Genomic DNA, 12,304 nt, shown 5'->3' with positions numbered 1-12,304 from the left:
GTCTATGATTAACTGGTTTAGCCCAGGAAATGGTTGCAAGATTAATTAACTTGTAATTAGGGTCATCAAAAAGGCAAGAGTGCACATAAATACATCAACTCAAAGGTGTTCTTACTTCCTGTTACCGTGAGTGAGGTCTGACCACTAGTTCCGGTTCCTACAGCATTTGTAGCTGAACAGGTATAAACTGTGTTGTCATTGCTATTAGCACTAGTGATGGTCAGGGATGGACTACTGACTGTAGATCCGGAGTATTTGGTTCCATCAATCGTCAGTGTGGAAGCTGCACCATTGTCTATACGCTGCCAGAAAACATTGGTATGGGTAGGTGTGGCAGACACTATACATCCCAGTGTTACTGTATACCCTGTGGTTACTGTGTAGGCGTTCTGGAAAATGCTTACCACTGGTAGACCTTGGGATGAAAAAGATTGACATGTATCAGTATCAATGTCATTACATGCAATGTAACATTTGAAAATATACCAAAATATATACCATTGTAGACACACCATATCTTATATTCCTCTCAGCGATGTGTCATAACGTTCAAACATTAGCTCAGAACAATGGTGATATATAGGTATTAGGTAATGGTCATTATCGATATTTCAATGTTTGATTCATGCAACGATGATAATACATCTATTGGATTTGAGAGATTGAACCTCTTTTGTATAGGTAAAAAAACAATACACGGGACGGAAAAGTGTTTGATCGTCTACAATTGTCTTACTTCCTGTGACTGTTAGTGTGGATTGACCACTAGTTCCGGTTCCTACAGCATTTGTAGCTGAACAGGTGTAAACCGTGCTGTCATTACTACTAGCACCAGAGATGGTCAGGGATGGACTATTGACTGTAGAGCCGGAGTATTTGGTTCCATCCATGGTCAGCGTAGAAGCCACACCATTGTCTATACGCTGCCAGAAAACTCTGGTATGGGTAGGTGTGGCAGACACTGTACATCCCAGTGTTACTGTTTGTCCGGTAACAACTGAGTAGGCGTTATGGCTAATGGTGACAACTGGGATACCTAGAATATTCAACATGATTTAAGTTTGATCGGTGCCTGAAAAACTAGTTACTTAATTGTCATCTCAAGGTTATAGTACCAATTGACTTAAAATTACCACATATATCCAGAAGTCTCATTTTCTATATAAACTATAAAAAAAAATCCCCCTTCTTCAATTATTCGTTTTGTATAAATAATGATGGCAATACTGATTGAAAGACGATTACAGAAGCTTCTCCATAATACTTTGTGAAGGGATTTATCGAGTATAATGAATTCAATTCTAATATTTCATGTAAATCAGGGTAGCACTGTAATGACACGGGAATATTCGCTTACTTCCTGTCACCGACAGGGAGACCTGAGCACTCTGTCCTGTTCCAACTTGGTTGCTGGCAAAACAGATATATGTGCCCTAGTCTCCACTGTTGGTATTGAACACGACCAATGAAGGACTGTTGACAGATGCTCCTCCATAGTTGACATTGTCTATTGTCAGTGTAGTCGTCCCGCCATTGGTGGGAGTGAACTGCCAGAACACACTTGTATGTGTTGGATTGGCAGAGACGGAACACTGCAAGGACACTGTTGTTCCCGTGGTTACAGAAATAACAGTCTGAGCAACAGTAACAGTTGGTATACCAGTACGAAAACAAGGCTAACACATTAACAAATAGCTCTCTAATGTTAGTGACAAACATTGATGGATAATTATTACTACCACTTCTTATTTCGTTATTCTGTGGTAATCATTATAACCGATTTATATCATATTATAAACGAGATTTTAGACGGATATTGCTATTATTATGATAATAATTACAACCCAGTAAATCATATTAGAAACAAGATATCTCAGAAGGATATTGGTATTACTATAATAATAATTATAACCCAGTAAATCATATTAGAAACAAAAGATCTCAGGGGGATACTGGCACCTACCATTCAATTATCTTATTGGTCTAATGACAAACTGACATTTTCTCTATTTTTCTCTTCTTTCCTCGATTCCTACTAATCATTTAACAATACTGGAGACTACATATGCATCCTAAGAGAGCGTGACGAAGATCATTTGTGAGAAGCATTTTTTTTAACTGTCAAAACACAAGATCCTGTCGATCTTCCATTACATTTTCATGACTAATGTGAATACTGTATGGGCACAACTAGGAAGAAAAGCAACCTACTCATAGATTTTCAGAAATATCCATTCAGTATTTCAAGAAAAAAGGAATAGCAACCTCATTTTCCTAATAAACCTTAAAATTGAATTTACCTATAACAACAGGGCAATCTACTCATCAATTTTCAGAAATACTCTTCAAGCACTTCTCAATATTTTCATTTGGTGCTGCCTTTTCAATAACACCAATGTTATTATGGGCTATATCTAGTAGCACATAGATGCTGTCATGGCATAATTGTTTCTTCATTTTGATCAATGTCAAGCTTTGGTACTGTGTGCCAGATTTGTTGCGGATCAATCATCAATCTGGGTTCAATTCCCTGACCAGATGTGAAAAAATATGGGGTCACCTGCCAGACCATGTGGGTTTTCCCCTGGTACTTAGGTTTCCTCTCACAGTTAAACCCCTGCTTCCAACCGGCCCAACAAGAGTGATTAATATAAGTTGGTATAACTTGTTTCGAAATTGTTGTAAAATAAAGTTTACATTGAAATTAATCACAGAAACAAATTTGATTTAAACAGGAAAAAGGGTTAGAATAAAGCATGTATTTATCAAAGACAAATAGGGTAAAACATAAGTTAATGTAACAAGAGGCCCAATGGGCCTGTATTGCTCACCAGATTCTACAGCGATTTTTAGGTGGATCTTGGTCATTTCTACAGATACTAAGGCGATTACTACGTTAAATGTCAGGGTAGGCTAGGTATATTCAAGTCAGTAAATTGTCTAGTTCTTCATTCCAGAATACTACTGAGAAGAAGTAGTTGAAAGATTTTAGCTTAATTGACCCCTGTGACCTTGAACGTACGCCAAGGTAATTTATTTCATCCAACCATGCCACAGGAGCAATATCAAGTCCTTTTTTGGCCTCTTGGTTATTGAGAAGAAGTTGTTAAGATATTACAGCATATTTGACACTCCATGACCTAGAATGTAGGCCTAGGTCATTCATTTGAACAAACCTGGTAGCCCTTTACCCCAGCATACTACAGGCCCGACATCAACTCCCTGGACCTCTTGGTTATTGAGAAGAATTTGTTTCCAAGAGTTTAGCCTATTTGACCCCTTTGGACCTTGAATGCAGGTCAAGGTTATCGATATGACCAAACTTGTTTGCCCTTCACCCGCATTGCCACAAGAAGAAATATCAGGTTTCTGTACCTCATGGTTATTGAGAAAAAGTCGTTTAAAAGAGTTGACACCAGAGGGACAGACGGACGACAGACGACGGACGCTGCACCACGGCATAAGCTCACTTGCCCTACTGTCAGGTGAGCTAAATATTAGGTTGTATTTATTTATGTATTTATTGTCAATATGAATGCAATTTAAGACACTGATAATATTGACAATAAATTCAATCTAACAAGTGTTTAATTGTTAAAAAAATAGCAATAACAAACTTCAAATATCAACATCCAAGATGGTCATTTGTCAGCTTTCTTTTCTCAATCAAATTCAAAATGAAATGGGTAAAAGTAGAGACCAAGGGGAACCTACATTTTTAATCTAAGATGAATCCTTCCAATACTTCACAAGGAATAGCGATACCAAACTTTGACTGTTAAAATCAATTATGTCTACCTGCTGGTCATTTTGGGGGTTTTTTGGTTCAAAATCAAAAGGACACAACTAGGGAGCAGGGGGAACCTATAGATAAAGTTAGAGAAAATTCCAATGGCAGAATTCTTTACCTCGAGGTTGTGACAGGTAGTTTTCAATACAAGAGGAAGATTCTTTACAAATATGATTTCGTCCACTGACCTCAATAAATGACATTATATTCCGCTGTCTCCTCTTCAAGCAAATGGACATTTATATTATATGCCCTTCACTAATATAATTGTTTTCTCAGACACTGTTAATAATATCTAGAAATGAGAAATAGGTGGGACAAACAGCCATGCACTAAGGTGTTATTAATACTAAAATAATCTTCTACGATATTGATTGTAGTTTTTGGTTGTTCATGCGAATTTAGTTTGACTGTTCTAACCGTGACCTTTCCCAACATATATTAATTTCGAGTTTTTTTTCCTAAAGTCTATGATTAACTGGTTTAGCCCAGGAAATGGTTGCAAGATTAATTAACTTGTAATTAGGGTCATCAAAAAGGCAAGAGTGCACATAAATACATCAACTCAAAGGTGTTCTTACTTCCTGTTACCGTGAGTGAGGTCTGACCACTAGTTCCGGTTCCTACAGCATTTGTAGCTGAACAGGTATAAACTGTGTTGTCATTGCTATTAGCACTAGTGATGGTCAGGGATGGACTACTGACTGTAGATCCGGAGTATTTGGTTCCATCAATCGTCAGTGTGGAAGCTGCACCATTGTCTATACGCTGCCAGAAAACATTGGTATGGGTAGGTGTGGCAGACACTGTACATCCCAGTGTGGCTGTTTGTCCGGTAACAACTGAGTAGGCGTTATGGCTAATGGTGACAACTGGGATACCTAGAATATTCAACATGATTTAAGTTTTATCGGTGCCTGAAAAACTAGTTACTTAATTGTCATCTCAAGGTTATAGTACCAATTGACTTAAAATTACCACATATATCCAGAAGTCTCATTTTCTATATAAACTATAAAAAAATTCCCCCTTCTTCAATTATTCGTTTTGTATAAATAATGATGGCAGTACTGACAGAAAGACGATTACAGAAGCTTCTCCATAATACTTTGTGAAGGGATTTATCGAGTATATTGAATTCAATTCTAATATTTCATGTAAATCAGGGTAGCACTGTAATGACACGGGAATATTCGCTTACTTCCTGTCACCGACAGGGAGACCTGAGCACTCTGTCCTGTTCCAACTTGGTTGCTGGCAAAACAGACATATGTGCCCCGGTCTCCACTGTTGGTATTGAACACGACCAATGAAGGACTGTTGACTGTTCTCTATACAAGATACAATTATATGAATACTGGTGTCTATATCTCCATCACATATCTATAAATACTGATGTCTATCTCTCTACCACATTTATATAAATACTGATGTCTATATCTCCACCACATTTATATAAATACTGATGTCTATCTCTCTACCACATTTATATAAATACTGATGTCTATATCTCCACCACATTTATATAAATACTGATGTCTATCTCTCTACCACATTTATATAAATACTGGTGTTTATATCTCCATCACATATCTATAAATACTGATGGCTATATCTCTACCACATTTATATATATACTGGTGTCTATATTTCCATCACAGATCTATAAATACTGATGTCTATCTCTCTACCACATATACATAAAAACTGTTGTCTATATTTCCATCAAACATACATCAGCTCTTTGGTAACCGATATACCTGTAGTGATAGGAGTCATTTGTACCTGATATACCTGTAGTGATAGAAGTCATTGGTACCGGATATATACCTGTAGTGATGGGTGTCATTGGTACCTGATATATACCTGTAGTGATGGGTGTCATTGGTACCCGATATATACCTGTAGTGATGGGTGTCATTGGTACCCGATATATACCTGTAGTGATGGGTGTCATTGGTACCCGATATATACCTGTAGTGATGGGTGTCATTGGTACCCGATATATACCTGTAGTGATAGGTGTCATTGGTACCCGATATATACCTGTAGTGATAGGTGTCATTGGTACCCGATATATACCTGTAGTGATAGGTGTCATTGGTACCCGATATATACATGTAGTGATAGGTGTCATTGGTACCCGATATATACCTGTAGTGATAGGTGTCATTGGTACCCGATATATACCTGTAGTGATGGGTGTCATTGGTACCCGATATATACCTGTAGTGATGGGTGTCATTGGTACCCGATATATACCTGTAATGATGGGTGTCATTGGTACCCGATATATACCTGTAGTGATGGGTGTCATTGGTACCCGATATACACCTGTAGTGATGGGTGTCATTGGTACCCGATATACACCTGTAGTGATGGGTGCCATTGGTACCCGATATACACCTGTAGTGATGGGTGCCATTGGTACCCGATATACACCTGTAGTGATGGGTGTCATTGGTACCCGATATATACCTGTAGTGATGGGTGTCATTGGTACCCGATATATACCTGTAGTGATAGAAGTCATTGGTACCCGATATATACCTGTAGTGATAGGTGTCATTGGTACCCGATATATACCTGTAGTGACAGGTGTCATTGGTACCCGATATATACCTGTAGTGATAGGTGTCATTGGTACCCGATATATACCTGTAGTGATAGAAGTCATTGGTACCCGATATATACCTGTAGTGATAGAAGTCATTGGTACCCGATATACCTGTAGTGATAGGTGTCATTGGTACCCGATATATACCTGTAGTGACAGGTGTCATTGGTACCCGATATATACCTGTAGTGATAGGTGTCATTGGTACCCGATATATACTTGTAGTGATAGAAGTCATTGGTACCCGATATATACCTGTAGTGATAGAAGTCATTGGTACCCGATATACCTGTAGTGATAGGTGTCATTGGTACCCGATATATACCTGTAGTGATAGGTGTCATTGGTACCCGATATATACCTGTAGTGATAGTTGTCATTGGTACCCGATATATACCTGTAGTGATAGGAGTCATTGGTACCTGATATATACCTGTAGTGATAGGTGTCATTGGTACCCGATATATACCTGTAGTGATAGGTGTCATTGGTACCCGATATATACCTGTAGAGTTAGGTGTCATTGGTACCCGATATATACCTGTAGTGATGGGTGTCATTGGTACCCGATATATACCTGTAGAGTTAGGTGTCATTGGTACCCGATATATACCTGTACATGTAGTGATAGGTGCCATTGGTACCCGATATATACCTGTAGTGATAGGTGTCATTGGTACCCGATATATACCTGTAGTGATAGGTGTCATTGGTACCTGATATATACCTGTAGTGATAGGTGTCATTGGTACCTGATATATACCTGTAGTGATAGGTGTCATTGGTACCCGATATATACCTGTAGTGATAGAAGTCATTGGTACCCGATATATACCTGTAGTGATAGAAGTCATTGGTACCCGATATACCTGTAGTGATAGGTGTCATTGGTACCCGATATATACCTGTAGTGATAGGTGTCATTGGTACCCGATATATACCTGTAGTGATAGGTGTCATTGGTACCCGATATATACCTGTAGTGATAGAAGTCATTGGTACCTGATATATACCTGTAGTGATAGGTGTCATTGGTACCCGATATATACCTGTAGTGATAGGTGTCATTGGTACCCGATATATACCTGTAGAGTTAGGTGTCATTGGTACCCGATATATACCTGTAGTGATGGGTGTCATTGGTACCCGATATATACCTGTAGAGTTAGGTGTCATTGGTACCCGATATATACCTGTACATGTAGTGATAGGTGCCATTGGTACCCGATATATACCTGTAGTGATAGGTGTCATTGGTACCCGATATATACCTGTAGTGATAGGTGTCATTGGTACCTGATATATACCTGTAGTGATAGGTGTCATTGGTACCTGATATATACCTGTAGTGATAGGTGTCATTGGTACCCGATATATACCTGTAGTGATAGAAGTCATTGGTACCTGATATATACCTGTAGTGATAGGTGTCATTGGTACCTGATATATAAATGTAGTGATATGATTCATTGGTTCCCGACATACTAATGCCAATCGGTTATTTTAACTTCGTTACACCACGTTGTAATGCCAATCGGTTATTTTAACTTCGTTACACCACGTTGTAATTAGAAGTACAATGTATTTTAAAGTTACCTTGCGACAGCGTCCCTGGCAATGTAACTGTTATCAGGAACAAGAGAAAAAACATCCTTTCTAAGATTGGAATATTGGTATGAAACTGAATCTAATGATTTTATCCTCCTGGGAAAACACCGCTCAATCCATCTTGGCCCACCTGTAAAAAATGAAAATGAGATATTCTGATCTGACAGTCCCATAGGTATCTAAAAGGGTGTCAAAATGCTGAATCAAGCAAAGGATACGTGAAAGGTACTAGTAGCTAATTGCAGCGCATTAATATTTATTTCAAATACATAAAGATAGAATAAGCCAGACTTGATAGGTCTTTGAAGCATTTAAAGACTGATTAAATGATAAGTCAAAGATGTAAAATTGTATTCTACCACAATACCCCGTGTTATTCAACTCTCAGACCACCAGTTAATCATTACAGCTGTTGATTAACAATCTGTTTATACCACACGTGGTATAAACTCTGTACGCATTTCGATTGGCTAACACGGTGAACTTTGACCCAAGCTGCAATTGTTATTGACGTCATCAATAATCTAATGACGTCACATCACCGGGTCCCGGACGTCACCGGTACACTTTATTCGATACGCGAAATTATACTTGGCCGCGTTTCCCTTTGATTCAAGCCGATATTATTGTGGTAGAAACAGGTCACACGACTCGAAATTGTTGGATATGGAATTTATTTCACACTCGTACGTTATTTTTTAAAAGTTGCAAAAAACACTCGCTAAAGCTCGTGTCTTTTGTAACTTTTAAAAAATAACTTACTCGTGTGAAATAAATTCCATATCCAACAAAAACTCGTTGTGTAACCTCTATTTCTACCACAATACCCTGTGTTATTCAACTCTCAGACCATCAGTTAATCATTACAGCTGTTGATTAACAATCTGTTTATACCACACGTGGTATAAACTCTGTACGCATTTCGATTTGCTAACACGGTGAACTTTGACCCAAGCTGCGATTGTTATTGACGTCATCAATAATCTAATGACGTCACATCACCGGGTTCCGAACGTTACCGGTAGACTTTATTTGCATACGCGAAATAATACTTGGCCACGTTTCCCTTTGATTCAAGCCGATATTATTGTGGTAGAAACAGGTCACACGACTCGAAATTGTTGGATATGGAATTTATTTCACACTCGTAAGTTATTTTTTAGAAGTTGCAAAAAACACTCGCTAAAGCTCGTGTCTTTTGTAACTTTTAAAAAATAACTTACTCGTGTGAAATCAATTCCATATCCAACAACCACTCGTTGTGAAACCTCTATTTCCGTCGTGCAATGCAGTTATGTATTTAAAACTTCAATTAATATAGAATACTGTTATACATAGAACATATTTGTTTAAATCATACTTTAAATACTCAGCACTTCAAACTACATTTTTTTCACATAGGTAATTATCAGTGTGGTTAATCAGGCACAGGTGAGGGCAATTTACAATAACTATGTACACAAAAACATGTTTTAGTTACCTGGCCATGGAGGCAGAAATCACACCTAAATACATCGAATATAGATTTGACAACACTTGCGTAATTGTCAACGCATAATTTAAATATAGAGTATGGCCGCGGTGGCCGAATGGTTAAGGTGTACCGACACTTTATCACTAGCCCACCACCTCTGGGTTGCGAGTTCGAAACCTACGTTGGGCAGTTTCTAAGGCATTGACCGTAGGCCGGTGGCTTTCATCCACCTCCGAAACCTGGCACGTCCTTAAATGACCCTGGTTGTTAATATGACGTTAAACAAAAACAAACAAGTATGGCAGAAAACATAATGTTCCAAGGGCTACCATATTGTACGCTTGTTGTAATACAGGTGAAATTGAAGAGGAGTATTATTTTTTGTTACAATGTCCATTTTACTCTGATCTTCGTCAAAAATATATGCAGAATTAATATTATAGAAACCCAAGCGTTTTCAAGTTAGTAAAACTATTAAGTGTAAACATTGTAAAAGAACTTAATAAACTAGTACATTTATTCATTTAGCTTTTAGAAAATGGACAGAAAAATTAAATACTTGAATATTGTTTCGTTAAACTACTGAGGTGCATGTTTTTTAGAATGAGCTTACAATACCATGTTGATCACTCTCCGTTTTTGATGTAAATGTACTGTGATATATATTTATGTATAATCACGTGATTGGTTTATATATAGTTTATGGCCTTAAAATGACAAAAAAATATTAGGCACAAATTCTTACCTTCTTCTAACTTAAATACATTTTACCTACATCATGGATGTCTTAACATGTACATTTAAATATAATTTTGGATTAAATACACTGAATTAACAAAATAATTTGTTATAATATATTGACAGTTGTTTCGCTGTACCCTGAACTACTCAGGAGGATTAACCAAAGTTTTCACTCAAAAACATAATGTATTTTTTGGTAATTAAGACTTCTAGAAACGGTTTGTATGCTTAATGTACTTACATAAAAAGTTTAATTATTTTGTTCAAAAGTGATATCTTGATTTCACCAAAGGTGTTTGTGTCAGTTAGAAGGATCTCTGAAAGATTTGCGATTCCTAAGATTTCTTGCCAGGTGATTTCTTACAAAAGAGTAAAATGGACATGTATAGAAATATTGATGTGCATTTTCTACATCCCCACATAAACATAGAGGGTTATTACTGAGGTTAACTCTATATAACTCTATAAAGGTGATATTGTAGAGTACTGCATCCATTCCTAAGTCTAGTGTGGACAATTGTAAGCTTTCTATCTCCTACTGTTAAAACCTATGGAATAGAAATAATATCATGTTGTACATAGCTTATAAATGAAACAAGAGACCGAGATGTCTTATAGAAGAGTTAAGGGAATTCCATTGTGTTACAGATGGAGGTATTTTCTCAGTAGTTCAGTCCTACATCTTGGGATAGTGAAAGTCATTTTGGTTTCGAGTAGGATATGCTGATGTTTCTAACAGATAATTTGGTGTCATTTCATTTTTCTATTTTTAAAAGTGTTGATAGCTTAATTTGTTTGCGACGTTCAGATAAAAGTTCCCATCCTGTCTCAAAGTAAAGTTCTTTTGATGCTTTATGGGTAGGCAAGTAACTAACTGAGCTGCAAGTAACTTGACTTTCTCAAGTATTTTTCAGAATCTTGTTGAGAACACCCATCCCAGACAACAGATGCATACTCCAGTAAGGGACAAATTTATGTTTTATAAAGAACAAATAAAGAATGTCTAGACACTAAGTTTTTTAAGTAATACTAGTTTTTTGTATGCCGTCTTAGAAATAGAGTCGAAATGGTAAGACCAGCTGCCATCACTGGAGATATTAAGACCTGGATGTTTGTGATGTTGAACAAATGGCAAGGTAATGTGTTAAAATACATCAGGTAATGTTTTACGTCTTTTTGAAAAAAAAAGATGATATCTGTTTTTTTCTGCATTAAATTTCATTAACCAATTCTTTGAGCCATTTTCCAAAATAGATAGATCATGATTCAAACAAGTTTCTATTTCTCCAGTGGCTGCGGATGCTTTACCCATGGATGTGTCGTCAACAAATAGTCTGCTTACCCTAAACATATTTTCAGCAACATCATTTACATACATGCATATAAGAAATAAGAGAGGACCCAGTACTGACCCCCGGGGCACTCTGCAGATAGATTTAGTGAGTTTGATTGACTAGATTTATAAACATTTCTTTGTTTTCTATTCAATACATAACTGTTCAACCAATTCAAAATATTACCTGTTATACCACATTTTTTCTAATTCATATAATAATCCTCTATGCCAAACCCTAAAAGCTTTGGATGGATCGCAATAAAACTATACAACAGTCTTTTGATTGTCCAGAGAAGAAACAATACTGTGATAAATTTCCAAAAGTTGGAATACTTTTTTTTTTTTTTTGGTTCGTTTTTGTTTAACGTCCTATTAACAGCCTTGGTCATTTAAGGACGTGCCAGGTTTTGGAGGTGGAGGAAAGCCGGAGTACCCGGAGAAAAACCACCGGCCTACAGTCAGTACCTGGCAACTGCCCCACGTAGGTTTCGAACTCGCAACCCAGAGGTGGAGGGCTAGTGTTAAAGTGTCGGGACACCTTTTCCACTCGGCCACCACGGCCCCAGTTGGAATACAGGTGAGTAAGAACCCCGTCTGATATTTATGAAATAAGTTGTGGTTATGAAGGAAGTTATAAATAGTCTTAAAAGCTATGCGTTCAAAACCCTCACTGATACAACTTAGCAGCGATATTGGTCTGTAGTTTGAAACCAGGCTAGGACTATCTTTCTTAAATAA

General features: G+C 37.3%; 1 protein-coding gene across 1 annotated transcript in view; it reads right to left on the bottom strand.

Moving 5' to 3' along the window:
* The window catches only part of LOC117317407 (hemicentin-2-like), a 37,546-nt gene that overhangs the window by 4,347 nt on the left and 20,895 nt on the right, over positions 1–12,304 (bottom strand). The window contains exons 2-5 of the mRNA XM_033872217.1: positions 4,992–5,121; positions 4,372–4,671; positions 737–1,036; positions 116–415 (exon numbers count right to left, since the gene is read on the bottom strand). Of these exons, the coding sequence (XP_033728108.1) occupies positions 116–415; positions 737–1,036; positions 4,372–4,671; positions 4,992–5,121 (1,030 nt within the window). The remainder of the gene's footprint in view (positions 1–115; positions 416–736; positions 1,037–4,371; positions 4,672–4,991; positions 5,122–12,304) is intronic.

The sequence above is a fragment of the Pecten maximus genome, chromosome 19, assembly GCF_902652985.1.
Source record: "Pecten maximus chromosome 19, xPecMax1.1, whole genome shotgun sequence".
Lineage (NCBI taxonomy): Eukaryota > Metazoa > Mollusca > Bivalvia > Pectinida > Pectinidae > Pecten > Pecten maximus.
The sequence above is the reverse complement of the archived record's forward strand: the minus strand, read 5'-3'. Positions and strand labels throughout refer to the sequence as shown.